This window comes from Nomascus leucogenys, chromosome 12, assembly GCF_006542625.1.
Source record: "Nomascus leucogenys isolate Asia chromosome 12, Asia_NLE_v1, whole genome shotgun sequence".
NCBI lineage: Eukaryota > Metazoa > Chordata > Mammalia > Primates > Hylobatidae > Nomascus > Nomascus leucogenys.
Window position 1 is genome coordinate 1,578,029 of NC_044392.1, and position 19,386 is coordinate 1,597,414.

A 19,386-nucleotide genomic window follows, 5' to 3' on the forward strand; every position below is an offset into this window, starting at 1 on the left:
CATGCCCAGCCTTTTTTTAATTTTCTTTTTTCTTTTTTTTTTTTTGAGACAGGGTCTCAACTCTGGCACCCAGGCTGGAGTGCAGTGGCACAATCACTGCTCACTGCATCCTCGACCTCCTAGGGCCCTAGCAGTCCTCCTGCATTAGCTGGAGGATTGCTGGGATTGCAGCAGCTGGGACTACAGGCCTGCGCCACCAAGTACAGCTAATTTGTGTGTGTGTGTGTGTGTGTGTGTGTGTGTGTGTGTGTGTGTGTGTGTGTTTTGTTTTGTAGAGACAGTTTTGCCATGTTGTCTAGGCTGGTCTCAAACTCCTGGGATCAAGCAATCTGCCCGCCTCCCAATCAGCTTCCCAAAAGTGCTGGTATTACAGGCATGAGCCACCACTCCTGGCTGGCCTCACACACTCCTGATGGTGTGCTCAGGCACAAATCACGCCTCAAAGGGCCTCCTCTTCTCCCAGGCTTAGGCGTACCCTGACCTGCTCCCCATGGCTTTCATGCGAGCCTTCTCCCTAATTCTATGCTTAAATGTCAGCTCCTCAGCCAACTCTAGTTCAGGAGACTGCTGGGACTCCAGGACTCCCTAAACTGTCAGCAAAGTCCTGACACTTTCCTTCCCCAAAACTGAAAAGCCCTTGATCTGTTTAACCCTCTCTTTTTGCAGAAGAGGAAACTGAGGTTCACAATCGGGCAGTGAAAAGCCAAAAGTAAAACCTAGGCTTTCTACAACTCTGCCTGCTCCTACAAAAGGTGAGACAACCCTTCTGTGTGTCCTTGTCCAGCTTGGCATGGGGTTCAGGGCTTAGAGCCCAGGCTGGGCCCTGCTTCTCCCTGACCCCTGGGGATCCTAAGTAATATGCTGGCCCAGCTCCCCTTCCCACACTGCCAGTTTGGGCTATTTCCCCCCCAGTGACTCACACTGGCTGCCGGGGAGAGTGGGCAGCTGTTCTGAGCCCCCAGAGCCCAGTACAGGCCCTGACTTGCCCCCCAAGTTCCGCAGCCATATTTGGGAATTTAATCCGTTTTTCCTCCTTGGGGACTCTCCTTCCCTTAATCCCTTCCTTTTTTCCCTGTCTTCAACCATTTTTCCATATCTTCAGCCTCACCCTCCCTGATGGCTTCTTTCCATAGGCAGACAAACAGGCTCTAGTCTTTCATATCTTTGAAAAAAAAGAAAGCCCTCCCTCAACTCCACATCCTTCGCCAGCTCCCCTCTGCAGCCAACATTCTTGAAGGAGTTGTATACACACGTTGTTTCTACTTCCTTACTCAGCCCCTGCAATCTGGCTTCCTCCCCCACCATTCCACAGGAACAGCCTGCCAAGGTCACTGCTGACCTCCTTGTTGCTAAATCCAAGGGATGCTTACAAGTCTTTATCTGCCTTGACCCCTTAGCAGTGGCCAGCTTTGACACAAATACTCCTTCCTCTTTCAGATACTTTTAGGCCTTTGTATTTCTGGACACTGTGCACTTTTGATTTTCTTGCTATCTTATGGGTTGCTGCCACATGGCAAATTTCTTATCCTTTGCTCACTGCCTAATCATGGTTGTTCCCAGGCCTGCTACAGTCTCTCCCTGGGGAGTGTCATCAGCTTCCATGCCTTCAGCGTCCAGCCCATGTCAGAAACTCATGTCTCTTTCTCAGTCCAGCCCTCTCCCCAACCCTACACCTGCCTCCTGGACCCCTCCTGCTGGATGTCCCACCTCTCAGGAAACAGGCTGCATACCTGCCCTCCCTCCATGTCCCCCAGCTTAGCTATCTCCCAGTTGTCTGGACCTGAAATCTGGACTTGGTTCTAAATTCTGTCCTCTCTCGCCATTTTTTTTTTTTTTTTTTTTTTTTTTTGAGACAGAGTCTTGCTCTGTCACCCAGGCTGGAGTACAGTGGTGCAATCTCGGCTCCCTGCAACCTCTGCCTCCCGGGTTCAAGCGATTCTCCTGCCTCAGCTTCCCGAGTAGCTGGGACTATAGGCGTGCACCACCATGCCTGGCTAATTTTTATATTTTTAGTAGAGATGGGGTTTCACCATGTTGGCCAGGCTGGTCTTGAACTCCTGACCTCGTGATCCTCCCTCCTTGGCCTCCCAGTGCTGGGATTACAGGTGTGAGCCACCGCGCCCAGCTTCTCTCACCCTTTTCATCCTCAAGCAGCTATGAAAACCTGTCCTTTCAGGACGTACCTAAAATCCCATAGCTTCTCTCCATTTCTGCCACCAACACTTGAGCCAAGGGCCCATCACCTTTCACCAGAGAGGCTGCAGCAGCCTCCTGACCTGTCTCCCTGCTGCCACTCTCGATCCCCTATTTGGTCTGTTCCTATAGGGCAGCTGGGTGTGTCTTTCCAAAATGGGAATATGCCTCCCTGCACCATGTCTTTAGCATCAGGTTCACCCAACCCATGCCCGTGCCAACCCCAGTGTTGGGGCATTCCTCAGTCTTTGCCTGGGTAACAGCTTCTCATCCTTCAGTTCAAGCGTCCATTCCTCATGAGAGCCATTTCCAAACTCCCAGCCAGGCGGGTCGCTCTGCTGTTTCTTCTCCTCACAGCACCAAGGCCTCTCCTCTGTGGACATTGCAAGCAGTCATTCACAAACTAGTCTAATCTGCAGATTCCTGAGCCCTCCTGTTCTAGATCCTGGGGATGTCAGGAGGAGGACAGTCCAGCCCCTGGCCCCTGTCATGTAATGGGGAAGACAGGCATTAAGCTGAGCTCAGGAATCGACACGGACACTGAAGGCAACACAGTGGCCATGCAGGCCCTAAGGATGGTGGTCAGGGGAACCGTCTTTGGGGGCGATCTGGGGGGTCAGGGGAAGCTATTCCATACAGAAGGATGGTGTACTTTTTTTTTTTTTTTGAGATGGAGTCTTGCTCTGTAGCCCAGGCTGGAGTACAGTGGCACAATCTCGGCTCACTGCAAGCTCTGCCTCCCGGGTTCAGGCCATTCTCCTGCCTCAGCCTCCCGAGTAGCTGGGACTACAGGTGCCCGCCACCACGCCCGGCTCATTTTTTGTACTTTTAGTAGAAACAGGGTTTCACTGTGTTAGCCAGGATGGTCTCGATCTTCTGACCTCATGATCCACCCGCCTCGGCCTCCCAAAATGCTAGGATTACAGGCGTGAGCCACCGCGCCCAGCAAGGATGGTGTACTTAAGGTGGGAGGAATGTTTTGTGATGATTTGAAAGGTGTCCAGTGTGGCTGCACAAGTGATGTGAAGAAGCCATTGATGCGGTTTAAATAGGAAACTGACCCAGCTGCGTTTGTGGTCTTTATAAAATAATTCTGGATTGGAGGAATCAAGTGAGGAAGGAAGGAGGGAGACCTGGCAGGGAGCTGCCGGAATAATTGGGTGAGTAGTAAGGGGGGCCTGACTCAGGGCAGTGGCAGTGGATTTGGGGCAGACTAAACTGTGGTTGCCTGTACTGGAGTCAGGGAAGAGGGGGAATGAGAATGATTCTGGTCTTCCTACCCTAACGGTGGGTGGGAGAGGGCAGTGGGAGCTGGACCACCCATATCCCCGTGGTGACCATACCTGCAGTCCCTCATCCATCCTTTGTCTTTTTTCTTTTTTTTTTTTTTGAGACAGAGTCTCGCTTTGTCACCCAGGCTGGAGTGCAGTGGCACGATCTCACCTCACTGCAACGTCCACCTCCTGGGTACAAATGATTCTCCTGCCTCAGCCTCCTGAGTAGCTGGGATTACAAGCACACGCCACCATGTCTAGCTAAGTTTTGTATTTTTAGTAGAGACGGGGTTTCACCATTTTGGTCAGGCTGGTCTTGAACTCCTGACCTTGTGATCTGCCTGCCTCGGTCTCTCAAAGTGCTGGGATTACAGGTATGAACCACTGTGCCTGGCCGTCTTTTTTTCTTTTATTCATGCAGTGACATGATCTCAGCTCACTGTAGCCTTGACCTTCCAGGCTCAAGCGAGCCTCCTAGCTCAGCCTCCTGAGTAGCTGGGACTACAAGCACATGCTATCACACCCGGCTAATATTTTTTAATTTGTAGAGACGCCATGTTTTCCAGGCTGGTCTTGAACTCCTGTGTTCAAAAGATACACCCGCCTCAGCCTCCCAGAGTGCTGGGATTACAGGTGTGAGCCACCGCACTGGCCTCATCCTTTTTCTTTTCTTTCTTTCCTTCCTTTCCCTTTCCTTTTTCCTTCCCTCCTTTCCTCCCTTCCTCCCTTCCTTACTTTCCTTTTTATTTTTATTTTTATTTTTATTTTTTTGAGATGGAGTCTCACTCTGTCGCCCAGGCTGGAGTGCAGTGGCGCAATCTCGGCTCACTGCAAGCTCCGCCTCCCGGGTTCACGCCATTCTCCTGCCTCAGCCTCTCAGAGTAGCTGGGACTACAGGCGCCCGCCACCACGCCCGGCTAATTTTTTTTTTTTGTATTTTTAGTAGAGACGGGGTTTCACCGTGGTCTCGATCTCCTGACCTCGTGATCCGCCCGCCTCGGCCTCCCAAAGTGCTGGGATTACAAGCGTGAGCCACCGCGCCCGGCCTTACTTTCCTTTTTCTTTCTCTCCTTCCTTCCTTCCTTCCTTCCTTCCTTCCTTCCTTCCTTCCTTCCTTCCTTTCTTCCTTTCTCTCTTTCTCCCTTTCTTTCTCTCTTTTTCTTTTTTATTTTTGAGACAGTCTCACTCTGTTGCCCAGCCTGGAGTGCAGTGGCATGATCTTGGCTCATGGCAACCTCGACCTCCTGAACTCAAGTGATCCTCCTGCCTCAGCCTCCCAAATAGTTGGGACTATAGGCATGTGCTACCATGCCTGGCTATTTTTTTTTTTTTTTTTTTTTTTGTAGAGACAAGGGTTTTGCCACGTTGCCCAGGCTGGTCTCAAACTCCTGGCCTCAAGAGGTCTGCCCACCTCAGCCTCCCAAAGTGCTGGGATTACCGGCATAAACCACCATGCCTGGGCACCCCATCCTTTTTCTTAGAGGAGCAGATGGAGGCCCCTAAGAGGTAGAAGGCTGCTAATAAGGCCTAGGACAAGGCAGAGGGGAGGAGAAGGGGAAGTTGGGTCTGAGTCCGGATGTGATGAGGTTTCAGGGAAAGTGGCGTCTGGGGTTTCCTCAGAGTCTGGAAATTCCACTGTTTCCGGGACCGCTCTGAGACCCCCAAATCCTGAGACGCTCAAACCCTGAGGCCCAGTCCTTGTAAGTCCTGGGGGCCCTCTAGGGGGTGTGAGTCTATCTGGAGGTCCGTATCCCCTGACAAGTCCCAAGGTGGTGAGTAGGATTCTTGACCGTCCCTAATGCCAGTGTGCACTTCGGGCGAGGCACACCCCACGCCTGTTAGCTGCATGATCCTATGTCATCCTCATGTAATCCTTGGAGGCACATAGTTTATTTATTCCCATGGCACCCATGAGACTTCAAAGGGTTAAGGAACTTGCTCAAATTCGCATGGCTAGGATGAGGCGGAGTGAGGATTTGAACCAAGGCTTGACTGACATCAGAGTCTGTGCTTTTAACTCCTGTGCTATATTAAGTCTGGCGACCCCCCTGGTTGATTGCCTCAGTAAGAGGAGGATGATTTGTGGGGGATTTGCTTGTGGTTGGGGTGGCTGTCCCCCTCTCATATCAAGCGATGGGAAAGGGTAGTGCTGACGTCAGTTATTGCCATGGTGATACAGCAACCCTTTCCCTGCTGTCTCCATGGTAACCTGGGGGGTCCATCTGTACTTCGCCCCCTCCTTCTAAAAGGGGGTCCCTTAGGGAGGGGCTGGCTAATAAGGTGTCTGGGAAAGAAGTCAGGGAAGGCAGTGATTTGAGCATCCCCCTTTGCCTGGCCCCTCCCCATTCCTCAGGCCCAGAGAGTAAGGCTGGGATCTGCATTGGGTCCTGCACTGGGGTCCAGGGACAGAGGTACCCTTTAGGGTGAGGGAGGCAGCTCTGTCTTTTCTACCTGGGGATTCCCCTGGAAATTCCCCTGCCCCCAATCCCCCCACCAAGTTCTTAGGCTTCTGAACAGAACTGCTAGGAAGTTGGCAGAGGCAGGCAAGAGGGTTTCCTCAGCCCTCTTCAGGGCTGGACAGCACCCAACCCCTGGGGACAGTGTCTTTGGCTGTCTGGCTCTCTGCTGCCCCTTGAAGCCAAAGGTAGGAGCAGCAGCCGTAGCATCTCTCTTGCTTATCAAGTGGTAGCTGTGGCAGTGATTCCTGCATGGTGCTATACATACAGGTCCTTACTGAAACTCTACCAGGTGTCAATTAGCCCCATTTTACAGATTTGAAGATGGAGGCTCAGAGGGGCTAAGTAACTAGCTCAAGACTGCACAGTTAGAAAAACAGCAGAGTCAGGACTTGAACTCAGCACTAGTTTCGGCCAGTGGCTTTTCCAGCGGAAAGGAGTAAGAAGAAACAGAGAACAGAATGGAAGAGAAGAGAAATAGGAGAGTGAAGTGACCCAGGTAGGAGCCTGTCGTACTCTGCCTGCCTGCAGAACAAAGTTCAAACTCCTTCACCTGGTACACAAAGGCCTCCTTAATCCAGCTTCTCTTTTGTTAACCCATTCCTGGATCCCCTGCATTCTATGCTCTGAAAGGGAAAATGATGTCAGATTCAGGCCTGGGGTCTCAGTACCAGGCATGGCCCAGGAAGGTGTTGATGAAAATTGATGAACCGAGTTTCTTGAAATTGTCCTTCACTTTCCTGCCTCCAGGCTTTTACCCACAATGCTTCCTCCCCAAAGGGAATGCCCTTCCCCTTGCTCATGGACATTCTAGAGCTAACTAGCCCCACTGGCAAGGACTGCGTCTAGAATCTTTGTATCCCTCACAAATCAGGTACGTGGGACATGGCAGTAACTGGTTTCTAAATTTTTTTTTTTTTTTTTTTTTTTTTTTTGAGATGGAGTCTCACTCTGTCGCCCAGGCTGGAGTGCAGTGGTGTGATCTCGGCTCACTGCAAGCTCCACCTCCCGGGTTCACACCATTCTCCTGCCTCAGCCTCCCGAGTAGGTGAGACTACAGGTGCCCGCCACCACGCCTGGCTAATTTTTTTGTATTTTTAGTAGAGACGGGGTTTCACCATGTTAGCCAGGATGGTCTCGAACTCCTGACCTTATGATCCGCCTGCCTCAGCCTCCCAAAGTACTGGGATTAGAGGCGTGAACCACCGTGCCCGGCCTAATTTTTTTTAGAGAGAGGATCTCACTCTGTTGCTCAGGCTGGAGTGCAGCAGTGTGACCTTGGCTCATTGCAGCCTCAAACTCCTGGGCTCAAGCAATCCTCCTGCCTCAGGCTCCCCAGTAGCTAGGACTACAGGCACATGCCACCATACCTGGTTTTTTTGTTTTGTTTTTAGAGATGGGATCTTGCTGTTTTCCATGCTGGTCTTGAACTGCTGGGCTCAAGTGATCCTCCTGCTTCAGCCTCCCAAAGTGCTGGGATTACAGGCCTGAGCCACAATGCCTGGCCTATTTTTTTTTTTTTTTTTTTTTTTTTAAGGAAAGGAGGGTTGAGAAGAAAGGAGAAAGGAAGTGGGAGAGATGAAAAAAAAAAAAAAGGAAGAATGAGGATTCACTGTTTGGGGGCTGGCAGAGTCCAAAGAGACCAGCTGATGCCTTTTTTTTTTTTTAATTAAACCAGTGAGGAAATAGGCCCTTTTAGTAAGCCTCCTACATGGGGACTGCCTGGGAGAGCATTTTATGTGGAAACTGAGAAGGGTATCCCTTTTGGGTGACGTGGAATTCTAAGGTGCTCTAGGGAAAGCTTGGACTTCTCTACCCCATGAGGATTAGAGGAGGGTGTTGAATCAATTGTCCTTAGATTTCAGGGGACAGGAGACTGAACCTGACCTTTAGGTTACACTCCCCCCATACAAAATTGGAAAGTAGAATATACGGGCTCATTAAAGCAAAATTGGAAAGTAGAAAATAGTTGTTTAGCTTAAATACTAGCACTTCCGGGCAGGCTTCCTGTCATGGGCCCCTCCAAGGGTAGATCTTAGGGCATGTGGTCTCAGGATGCTGAGGAGTGTGCTAGACTCTCATTGGGGGACCTTGAGTAAGTCCCAAAGGCTCAGTTCACTCATCTGTAAAATAGGAAGTTAAACCAACATCTTTCTTTCTTTCTTTCTTTTTCTTTTTTTGGATAGAGTCTTGCTCTGTTGCCCAGGCTGGAGTGCAGTGGCGTGATCTCAGCTCACTGCAACCTCTGCCTCCTGGATTCAAGCGATTCTCCTGCCTCAGCCTCCCAGGTGGCTGGGATTACAGGTGTGTACCACCACACCCAGCTAATTTTTATATTTTTAGTAGAGATGGGGTTTCACCATGTTGGCCAGGCTGGTCTCAAACTCCTGACCTTGTGATCCACACGCCTCGGCCTCCCAAAGTGCTGGGATTACAGGCGTGAGCCACCGCGCCTGGCAAGCCAACATTTTTCAAATGGCCTCTTCCTCAATCTTTTTTTTTTTTTTTTTGAGACAGAGTCTCGCTGTCGCCCAGGCTGGAGCGCAGTGGCGCGATCTCGGCTCACTGCAGGCTCCGCCCCCCGGGGCTTCGCGCCATTCTCCTGCCTCAACCTCCCGAGTAGCTGGGACTACAGGTGCCCGCCACCTTGCCTGGCTAATTTTTTGTATTTTTAGTAGAGACGGGGTTTCACTGTGTTAGCCAGGATGGTCTCCATCTCCTGACCTCGTGATCCGCCCGCCTCGGCCTCCCAAAGTGCTGGGATTACAGGCGTGAGCCACCGTGCCCGGCCTCCCCAATCTTTTTATGATCCCTTCAGTCCTGGGAGAAACCAAGGCTCAGGATGGACTGGGGCAGCTCCAAACCCTTCCAATAAGGAAGGCCCCAGGCGCCTAGGGCCGCAAAGAGCAAGTCGCAGAACTTTGTCGCAGAACTTCTCTCGCGAGAGGATTAAAATGGGCCTGGTCGGGCGCCTGTAGTCCCAGCTGAGGCTGAGGCAGAATTGTTTGAACCTGGGAGGCGGAGGTTGCAGTGAACAGAGATCGTGCCACTGTAGTCCAGCCTGGGAAACAGAGCGAGACTCCATCTCATAACTAACTAACTAAATAACTAAATAATAAATAAAATAAAGGGCCTGGTATGGGTGGCCATTGGCTGTATTCCATGTTACTTGTTGGTCCACCTCTCCCTCCTGTTCCCCGCTTCTGTGGGTTGCCAGGGTCCAGCACAGTGATGTGAATTTCACCGGAGAACCACGAGAGGGTTAGAGAGATGGACCAGGGCAGGGCCCCAGGGAAAGGCTGCCCAGGAGGGGTCAGGACCAGCAAGATATGGGAGGAGTGAAGTGGCATAGGTTGAAAGGCCGAAGGGCTGGGTCCCAACGAGGAGGCCGCGGAAGGGAAAGTGTTATTGGACTGGGCAGAGCAGCCGGTGGGCCCGACGGATAGACATACACTGCCAGCCCGGAGTGGAAAGAACAGTTTATGCTGTGCTTTATTAAAATGTGCATCATTCTTTTATTTTAAAATGTGCATCGTCTCGTGCTCGGCGCATGCGACCTCAGCGTGGTGGCCCGCAGGGGGCCTCGTTCCCGCCCAGCTCCCGCGGAGCCGCAGGGAGCAGACGCACTCACGTGGCGCGGGCCCGGGGGCTCCCGCCCATGGCCCGGTAGACATCGATGGGCACGTGCGGCAGCGTCAGGCAGTGGCACCCAGGGCAGCGACGAAGCGGCCTGGGGAAAGCGGGGCGCGACAGGGGGCGCTGAGGCAGGGGCTTGGCCCATCCTGTGGGGCGCATCCAGGGAGTGCACCTGGGGTCCCCGGGGGTCCGGACGTGGATGCGGGGACCTGACTGCTGGTGGCGCCAAGTGGGACGGAGGGCGGGGCCGCGGGAAGGCCAGAGTGGGGCGTGGGGCGCGGGCCTTACCTGACCCGGTTGTGCTCCGTCGCTACCGCCTCCGGGCTGTCCTGGGACTCGGGGGCAGCGGCAAGGCCACGGGAGTCTCCGGCCTCAATGGGGAATCTCCGACCCTGCGGGGACTCCTGGGCGCTCATGTCCAGGCCCCGGGGCGCTCTGCGCGGGGAGTGGCGGTCAGGCCTCTCCCGGGCCGCCGGGCGCCGCCGCCTCGCGCCCGCCACCTGGGCCGTCGCTCACCTCCCGGAGGCTGAGACCGGTCCCAGGCTAGAAGCAGCTGCCCGAACCCTGGCCGCGGGAGAACGCTCTGGTCCAGGCGGAGCCGGGCAGGTCTCTGCGGCGTGCCCGGGCCCGGGCGTCGAGGAGGGCAGCATTGTGACTCGGGCCGCGGCGCGCTGACCTCACAGAGCACGTTCCTCCCAGTGGAGAACCCCCAACGGTGCCCCCTGCCGCCCCTGGCACTCAGCGCGGGCCAGAACCGGGGACTGGAGGGCTCTGGCCATGGCGCCTGGAGACGGGGTCGCGCAGACCCGGGCCACCCGAGGGGGGTGCAGCAGGCCAGGGCAACCCGCCGCGAGGCGGCGTCCACGCCGAGGAGCCGGGCATTCCTGGCCCACACAGACGCCGCGGAGCGCCCTCCCAGGCGGGGCTACGACTCAGTGCCTGGCGCAGGGGCGGGCTTGGCGGTGACTTAATCCGGGCTCGGTTTGGTGGTGGTAGTGAGGGCAGGTAGGGGCACTGCCCATTTTGGCCAAGGGTCACACAGCATCTACATCACAATTGCACCGGAGTTTAAAAATGTCTGGCCCTGTCCCTCCCCACCACCCGCAGCTGTGTCCAGACAGAAAATGTTTTAACGCTGGGGGTGGCTGCGGATGAAGTCCTTGGGGAGAAAAGGAGCAGGCCAAGGGCGATGGTGGAGTAGAGCTGCCTTGCAGAGGCAGCATGAGCTGAGAGGGTGATAGGAAGGCGGCGCTAGACAGCATGGAGGACTTTCTGCTCTCCAATGGGTACCAGCTGGGCAAGACCATTGGGGAAGGGACCTACTCAAAAGTCAAAGAAGCATTTTCCAAAAAACACCAAAGAAAAGTGGCAATTAAAGTTATAGACAAGATGGGAGGGCCAGAAGGTGAGCCGGGGCCCCCTTTGGAGGGAAGGAGGGACGGCTGGCTGAGGTGGGTGGGTGCTTCCTCCTGTTGGAAAGATCATTCGATCATTCCCTGCTCCCGCTGGCCTGGAACCAAGCAAGCCCAATGGCAGCTCTGGAGTGGGTCAGCGGGGAACACAGGGGTTCTGGGAGTCCAGGAACATTACACCCCCCAGAATGCAAGATGAAAGTGGCATGAGGTGAAGGATCCTCAGAGGCACAACCTGAGCCAGGCTTTCCTTTCCGGCAGGGAAACAGAGACTGGCAGAGGCCACAGCCAGGGCTAGTAGAGAACAGGGGCTGGTGCCGAGGCCTGTGGAGATGGGAAAAAGGAAGACAGGACTCACGGAAAGAATTGTGGGGTCGGGACAGCGGCGGGAGGAGCTGGCTCACCACCCTGTGGACAAATCAGGTCTTATAATTTGTGATTCTGTGGCTTTGTCTTAAAGTCCCTAAAGCACCTGATACCCAGTCTCACAGACTGCTCAAAACAGTCCACAAGGCTGGTGGGGAGTGCTTCTTTTGAATAATATACTAACGACAAAAATAATAGAAGTGAACATTCTTTGCAAAGTCCAAGCAGCTAGACACATTTAAGACCATTAAGGGAGCCAGGAAATAAGACCCAGACAAGGTGGGCAGAAGTTGGAAGGCAGGAGACAGGCATGAGGAGGTGGGCCTTTCTGATCTGCCAGCCCATCTCTCCTCCCCTTACTTCCTCAGAGTTTATCCAGAGATTCCTGCCTCGGGAGCTCCAAATTGTCCGTACCCTGGACCACAAGAACATCATCCAGGTGTATGAGATGCTGGAGTCTGCCGACGGGAAAGTCTGCCTGGTGATGGAGCTGGCTGAGGGAGGGGATGTCTTTGACTGCGTGCTGAATGGGGGGCCACTGCCTGAAAGCCAGGCCAAGGCCCTCTTCCGTCAGATGGTTGAGGCCATCCGCTACTGCCATGGCTGTGGTGTGGCCCACCGGGACCTCAAGTGCGAGAACGCCTTGTTGCAGGGCTTCAACCTGAAGCTGACTGACTTTGGCTTTGCCAAGGTGTTGCCCAAGTCACGCCGGGAGCTGAGCCAGACCTTCTGTGGCAGTACAGCCTATGCTGCCCCCGAGGTGCTGCAGGGTATTCCCCACGATAGCAAGAAAGGTGATGTCTGGAGCATGGGTGTGGTCCTGTATGTCATGCTCTGTGCCAGCCTACCTTTTGACGACACAGACATCCCTAAGATGCTGTGGCAGCAGCAGAAGGGGGTGTCCTTCCCCACTCATCTGAGCATCTCGGCCGATTGCCAGGACCTGCTCAAGAGGCTCCTGGAACCCGACATGACCCTCCGGCCTTCAATTGAAGAAGTTCGTTGGCATCCATGGCTAGCAAGCACTTGATAAAAGCAATGATGGCAAGTGCTCCCCAATAAAGTAGGGGGAGAAAGCAAACCCAAAAACCCGCTTCTAAAATGGTGATATATATTTTACGCTTTAAGTTTACTTATCCTAAAACTTACCTACATCTACCCCAGCCTTACTACTACTCTTTCCTTTTAGAGATCTTCATGGAATCAAAGGGCCTCATTCAGACTTCCTTTTTTTTTTTTTTAAGAGTCTTGCTCTGTCGCCCAGGCTGGAGTGCAGTGGCACGATCCCAGCTCACTGCAACTCTGCTTCCCAGGTTCAAGCGATTCTCCTGCCTCAGCCTCCTCAGTAGCTGGGATTACAGGCACCTACCACCACGCCTGGCTATTTCTGTATTTTTAGTAGAGATGGGGTTTCACCATGTTGGCCAGGCTGGTCTGGAACTCCTGACCTTAAGTGATCCACCCACCTTGGCCTCCCAAAATGTTGGGATTACAGGCGTGAGCCACCGTGCCTGGCCTGACAAGTGATTTTCATACTAAAGTTAATTAAAACAGACCCAAGAATCATATACAAACGGGGAAGACGGGAGAAAAATGACCAAGAGCAACTGAAGCCATCGTGGTTGCAACTTCCTTTCCAAAGGAAAGCAAAGGCGCTGGGAGTGCAGAGATGGCCTCCCGACTCCTTGTCCCAGTGAGAGGCCTGCTGGGAGCCCTGACCCTTTCTCATCCCAAAGGCAAAGCTGAATCTGGGATGAGGACAAGCGACGTCCTCTGGACCCAGGCTATCCCCCTACCCTGTCTCTGGCTCCAAGTGGGAACCAGTCCTGCCCTGGCCCAGTGCAGCTGCCAAGGGGACGAAAACAGACCCCCAGACACCTTCCAGCTTCGGTTGAATCACTTTAATGCTGTTAACGGCAAGTCTGTAAAAGGTTCAGGACAAAGTTCTTTTTTCTTTCTTTTTTAATTATAAAACTAACAGCTGTTAGAATCTTTTTTTCTTTTTTTCCTTTTTTCTTTTCCCAGCTACAAAATACTCTGGGGAGACGCATTATAATTTAAAATATATAATATTGCACAAACAACCAAAAAGTTAATTAAACTAAAGAAATAATTACAAAGAGAAAAACCCCATCCCGTCAAAAAAAAGATTCAGCATTCTCTCCATCCCACCCCCTCACTGAAGGTTTGAAGTGGAAGTGACCTCACCCTCTCGGTGTCCCTGACCCACCATCCCTTTCACTCATTGGTGAGCACACCAGATTAGGTACAAGAATCACCAGAGCAGCATCGTGAAGCACCAGGCTCTCCAGAAATTCCTGCAGCCCCTCATTCCCCCAGAGGTGCAGCTTTACCAGAGTGGAGGGTGAGAGCACAAAGGCTGGGTCTGTCTTCAGGAAGAAGAGCTTTTGCAGAAGCCTGATGAGAGTTTCAGGTTCACCCCCAGGATAGCCCTTCCAGAAGCAGAAGGGCTGAGGCAGAGAAGCTAGGCTTACCGGAGTTGTAAGTACTCGGCTTTGATCACCGCTCTGTACCGCTGGTAGCTGTTTTGTGTCCTAAGCTACAGGGGAGTTGAGGTGGGTAGCTGGTTGGACAAGGTATCCTGCCAGGCAACACACAGAAGGGCCTGAAGTGGCCCCCTCCCTTCTTGGGGAGGGGAAGAAACGCAAGAGCGAACTCCTGCAGGTGGCACAGCTGGGCTAAGGACTTGGGTGCATCTGACATGAAGAAGCCCTGGGAAGGCATGGGGACAGACCAGCGTGGGCTGGAGGAAAGGAAGGAGGTGGGTCAGGGTTTGGTCTCTGGATTCTGAACCCCAAAGGAGCCTTTCCAGGAATGGAAAATGCCTGGGAGGGGGAGATTCCCAAGAGAGGCAAATTTCCCAGAGATAAGTGCCTCTTACCTACCGGGATAGGAACCAAAATGTGTTCGCTGTCCCTGTTTAGCCAAGGGTAGGTGGCATGGCCCTCCCTGCCTGCTGATGTATGGACAGAGTATGTTGTCTCAGCTTCCTCCGAGAGACTGGTGGTTTAGCTTCTGTCTACACAGGCAGAGGGGCTAGAACTATCCCTTGGGACTTCCCATCAGGAGTCCTCAGGAACAGTGGGTGTTCAGCAGAAAAACACAGGCTCTTCTGGTGAGGGGGATAGGTTTCCTCTCCCTTGGGTCATCCTATTGTTGGCACAAGTCAGAGTTCCTGGCCGGGATTTAGAGAGCCCCTTCCCAGGCGTGAGCAGAGGCCCAGAGGGCCAGCAGGGAGCCACCAGAATCTGTGCCGAGAGCTCTGGTTGGCAGAGGAGATTTGGGGGAACATTCTCAGTCTTCCAGGGCTGGGCTGAGACGAGCGAGGGAGGCGAGAGATGCCATGGGTTGGGGAGCTGCTCCCTCTGGCTCCCTCACTCCCAGTCCTCCCACTCTACATCTTCCAGCTGCAAATGGGAGGGGGCAATGGAGATCACAAACACATAGTTACTCCTGAGTCAGGCCCAGACCTAACCTCCCTTTGCTGAGCAGAGCCACCTCCCATCCCCTACCCTAGGCCATACTCTGAGGTCCCACTGAGAGTGAACCTCTAGTCTCGAGGAATGTGTCTGAGGGGCAGAGCTGCCCTCTGCCTGAGGGGTGGGCCTGCTGCTCTGATTATTTCAGACCTAAAGGAAACACTTCCCCCATCAACACCAGACACCACAAGGTCATAGCTGCCTGCAGGAACCAAGTCAGCCTCAGTCCGTTAAGGGGAACTTGCCTCCTGCTGAGCAGATAATGCCATGGCTCTGAGATGCAGAGAACTTAGGAGGCCTGAGCAGATACTTGGCCCTGGACACAAAAGACCCGTGTAATCAAGGGCAAGTTACTTAGTCTTTGGGTGAATGGGGGCCACTGCCTGAGTGGCACTGTGGTCAAAAGCAGGGGTGGCAGTGGCCTACAGATGCCCACTAGGTCTTCACTAGGGGCGCCAACACCCTAATTCCCAGCTCAAGTCTCCCCACGGAACCTTTTCTTGCTTTGTTCCTACTCTTGGCCTGCTGTTGGCTAAGCCCTGGTATAGCAGGTTCTAGAATGCTCAGGTGTACTGCACGTCAGGTTTTAAAGGGGGCTGCAAAGACACAAAAAGCCAGCAAGCCCCTGTGGCCTGACAGGGCACTACAGGCCTTCTCTGTCCTGGGTATAGTGAGGTAGTCACAAGTGCAAAATACTCCTGAGTAGGTAAAATACTCCACCAAGGCTTCGGTTTCCCATCATGAAAAAGGAGGCCCTTCACATGTCTCTCTAATCTGTCCACCTCTAACAGGCTCATGAGTTACATGATGGAAGGACTCATGTGGTTCTTATGTGACAGTGGAACTAACGCTGACATGAATCAGATGTCTGGGCTGCAGCCTCAATCCTGTCACTTATTAGCTGGGAGAGCTTTGGACTGTTCCAACCTCTCAATTAAATGAGCCACTTTTGATTCTGAGAGGTAGTGAAGAATAACAGTACTAAGGCCTCTTTGAGTTTAATAACTGGAATGGGTTTTGTGGGGTTTATCACTAATGTCTCCTGAGTGCCACCATGTCTCAGGCAATAGCCCTAAGGTGTCTACATGGATCACCTCATTACAGCTTATAAGCCAGGTCTTATAATGATCAGTTCCATGTTTTAGATGAGGAACCAGGGGCTCAGGTTAAGTAACTTGCCCTTGATCACACTGGTCTTTTGTCTCCAAGGCCAAGTATATACTCAAGCCTCATACCTGGGGACCACAACTCAGAAGGTCAGGCAGGGTTTGATGTCTGTTTTCTTTTTTTTTTTTTTTTTTTTTTTTTTTTCAAAAATAGAAATGGGGTCTCATTATATTGGCCAGGCTGGTCTTGAACTCCTGGCCTCAAGCAATCCTCCCACCTTGGCCTCCCAAAGTGTTGGGATTACAGGTGTGAGCTACCGCACTCAGCATGACATCTGTTTTCTTAAGCAGTTTCTCAGGCAATTTTGATACACAGCTAAGGTCAAGAACTCTCCCCTCTATCTACCCTGGAACTGAGGGCAAGTGCAGCCTGCTGATGACCACTGTTGTGGGTCTGAGCAGGAAGCTCCAGCTCCTTTCCCACAACTGTCACCTCAGACAGGAGCAGGGACCCTCCTGAGGGGACAGCTGGGCTGGCTGGGGAGAGCGCTCACACCCATGACCATTAGGCTCACTTCCCTCTGACCCGCCAGGCCCACTCACCTCCCCGGAGGCATCCACTTTGGAAAGTGCCATCTGCACCTCCTCTTCAGTCATGTCCAAGTCAAAGTCTTTCTCCCAGTCCTCACTGATGTCCGTGCTTGAGCCTGGAACCATGAGCCACAGTGTGAAAAGCAGGAGGAGGCAGGGAAGGGGCACCTGAAGAGGGTGTAGCTGGGGAGATAGCACGGTTCACAAGGGTCTCACAAATACACAAGTCTTTACATTCTGTGTTCACTCTGGCGCAGCAATCCCACTTTGTTGTTTTGTTTTGTTTTCTTAGATGGAGTCTCGCTCTGTCACCCAGGCCGGAGTGCAGTGGTGTGATCTTGGCTCACTGCAACCTCCACATCCCGGGTTCAAGCGATTCTCCTGCCTCAGCCTCCCAAGTAGCTGGGACTACAGGCACCCACCCCCACACCTGGCTAATTTTTGTATTTTTAGTAGAGACGGGGTTTCACCACGTTGGCCAGGCTGGTTTCAAACTCCTGACCTCAATGATCTGGCCACCTCGGCCTCCCAAGGTGCTGGGATTATAGTTGTGAGCCACCGCACCTGGTCCCCACTTCTAAGAATCTATTCTAAGGAAAAATCTTGGATTCAGTCAGAAATTTAGCAAAGAGTGTTCACTGCAGTGCTGTCATAGTGATGGAAACCTAGAAACAATCTCAAAGTCCACTGACAGGGAATTAGACAAGTAAATGGTGAGTTACACGGTGGAACACTGTAGGCTGTTAGAGGTTAGGCTGGAGAAGGACTTCACATCCATGCCAAACAGCCTTAAACTATTACCTCAGAAAAGGCAGGTTACTAAACAGTGGAGAAGCGCTTTGGCCCAGAGGCTCCAAGAGAGTCAAAGAAATCTTCCAGAGGAAATCAACAGTGAACTGAGACCTTGTCTCTAGAAGAAAATTTAAAAATTAGCCAGGCATGGTAGGACACACCTGAGGAGTCCCAGCGACGTAGGAGGCTGAGGTGAGATAATCACTTGAGCCCAGGAGTTCAAGGCTGCAGTGAGCTATGATCATGCCACTGCAGTCCAGCCTGTGGACAGTGCAAAACCCTGTCTCTAAAGAAAACAAAACAAAAATCCTCCCCTCGAACCCCCAAACAGTGGACCTCTTCTTCCTCACTCCATTCTGCCCATTACTAATCTTGTTCCTCCAGAAACATACCAGGCGCATTCCCAACTTAGGGCTTTTGCATGGGCTGTTCCCTGCACCTGGAACTCATCTCCTCAGATATCTACAGGACCAACTTTTCACTTCCTTCATGCCACTGCTCAAATCGTACCTTCTAGATGTGGCCTACACTGACTATCCTAGTTTAAAGAGCAACCCATCATCACCCTCACTCTGCTCTAGTTTTTTTTTTTTTCTGAGACAGAGTCTCGCTCTGTCACCCAGGCTGGAGTGCAGTGGCACAATCTCAGCTGCCTGCAACCTCCGCCTCCTGGGTTCAAGAGATTCTCTTGCCTCAGCCTCCTGAGTAGCTGGGATTACAGGCACCTGCCACCATATCCAGCTTTTTGTATTTTTACTTATTTATTTTTTGAGACGGAGTCTCGCTCTGTCGCCCAGGCTGGAGTGCAGTGGCGCGATCCTGGCTCACTGCAACCTCTGCCTCGCAGGTTCAAGTGATTCTCCTGCCTCAGCCTCCTTAGTAGCTGAGATTACAGGTGCACGCCACCATCCCTGGCTAATTTTTGTATTTTTAGTAGAAACGGGGTTTCACCATGTTGGCCAGGCTGGTCTCAAACTCCTGACCTTAGTTGATCCACCCGCTTCGACCTCCCAAAGTACTGGGATTATAGGCGTGAGCCACCGCGCCTGGCTCTGGATTGTTCTTTTTCCCATTGTAGCGATCACTTTCTAACATACTACATAATCAGACTTAATATGTTTATTGTATATTAATAGAGGAGTTAGAATATGAGCCCTGTGAGGGCCGGGATCTTTTGTTTTGTTCTCTTATGTATTTCAAGTTTTTAGAACACATAGTGTTCTAACTCAATAGTTACAGACCCTTTCCGTAAACCAGACGTTGGCAAACTATGGCCCATGGATCAAATCTAGCCATGTCACATCATTTGTTTATATACTGTGTATGGCTGCTTTCATGCTACAAGAGCAGAGATGAGTAATTTCGACCGCACGGCCCCAAAAGCCTAAAATATTTATGGTCTGGTCCTGTACAGTAAAAGCTTACCACCCCCTGCTCTAGGTGATTCTGATGCCTGTCTGTACTATCTGACGATCATTGCTCTAAACATTCATATTTGGCTATGACTTCTTATAGGTAATATTAAAAATATATATATATATGTTATTACTAAGAAGTAAACTACACAAATAGTTCCTTTCAATAAAGCATGTACAGTATGATTCCAGCTTTAAAATGTGCCCACAGATGCATGCATGCGAAGAGATGAGCAAGATATCCAAATACACTAGCAAAGTTATCTCTAGGTGATGAGTTCATGGGGTGATTTTCCCTAATTTTTTTCCTAAAATGAACACATATTATTTTGTAATCTTTTTTTTTTTTTTTTTTGAGATGGAGTCTCTCTCTCGCCCAGGCTGGAATGCAGTGGCACAATCTCGGCTCACTGCAAGCTCCGCCTCTTGGTTTCACACCATTTTCCTGCCTCAGCCTCCCGAGTAGCTGGGACTACAGGCGCCCGCCACCACGCCTGGCTAATTTTTTGTATTTTTAGTAGAGATGAGGTTTCACCGTGTTAGCCAGCATGGTCTCGATCTCCTGACCTCGTGATCTGCCCGCCTCAGCTTCCCAAAGTGCTGAGATTACAGGCGTGAGCCACCGCACCCGGCCTGTAGTCTTTT

General features: G+C 52.1%; 3 protein-coding genes across 4 annotated transcripts in view; 1 reads left to right on the forward strand and 2 right to left on the reverse strand.

Annotated features, from left to right (window-relative positions):
• Nucleotides 1-9,390: 9,390 nt before the first annotated feature.
• Nucleotides 9,391-10,361, reverse strand: FAM229A (family with sequence similarity 229 member A). The gene is made up of 3 exons (XM_012511207.2): nucleotides 10,076-10,361; nucleotides 9,848-9,994; nucleotides 9,391-9,653 (listed from the first exon to the last, which is right to left on the reverse strand). The coding sequence occupies exons 1-3, from the start codon at nucleotides 10,207-10,209 to the stop codon at nucleotides 9,551-9,553; spliced, it is 384 nt and encodes a 127-aa protein (XP_012366661.1). The 5' UTR covers nucleotides 10,210-10,361; the 3' UTR covers nucleotides 9,391-9,550.
• A 1,167-nt stretch (nucleotides 10,362-11,528) lies between these two features.
• TSSK3 (testis specific serine kinase 3) lies at nucleotides 11,529-12,439 on the forward strand. Its single transcript, XM_030823320.1, has one exon. It carries the CDS (start codon nucleotides 11,648-11,650, stop codon nucleotides 12,365-12,367), a length of 720 nt encoding a protein of 239 aa, XP_030679180.1. The 5' UTR covers nucleotides 11,529-11,647; the 3' UTR covers nucleotides 12,368-12,439.
• Nucleotides 12,440-13,219: 780 nt separating this feature from the next.
• The window catches only part of BSDC1 (BSD domain containing 1), a 28,957-nt gene continuing 22,790 nt past the window's right edge, over nucleotides 13,220-19,386 (reverse strand). The window contains exons 10-11 of one of the 2 annotated variants that reach the window (XM_003276366.3): nucleotides 16,547-16,650; nucleotides 13,220-14,765 (exon numbers count right to left, since the gene is read on the reverse strand). In XM_003276366.3, the coding sequence (XP_003276414.1) occupies nucleotides 14,733-14,765; nucleotides 16,547-16,650 (137 nt within the window). In that variant the 3' untranslated portion in view covers nucleotides 13,220-14,732. Of the gene's footprint in view, nucleotides 14,766-16,199; nucleotides 16,651-19,386 lie in introns of those variants that run through there. The other variant, XM_030823321.1, reaches the window with a different exon arrangement.

Excerpts from the sequence above, each read along its gene's own strand:
- FAM229A (XM_012511207.2), bottom strand. The coding sequence starts at position 10,209 with ATGCTGCCCTCCTCGACGCCCGGGCCCGGGCACGCCGCAGAGACCTGC. Across the intron at positions 9,995-10,075 it reads CCGGTCTCAGCCTCCGGGAG|AGCGCCCCGGGGCCTGGACA; the intron begins GTGAGCGACGGC and ends CTCCCCGCGCAG. Across the intron at positions 9,654-9,847 it reads ACGGAGCACAACCGGGTCAG|GCCGCTTCGTCGCTGCCCTG; the intron begins GTAAGGCCCGCG and ends CGCTTTCCCCAG.
- TSSK3 (XM_030823320.1), top strand. The coding sequence starts at position 11,648 with ATGAGGAGGTGGGCCTTTCTGATCTGCCAGCCCATCTCTCCTCCCCTT.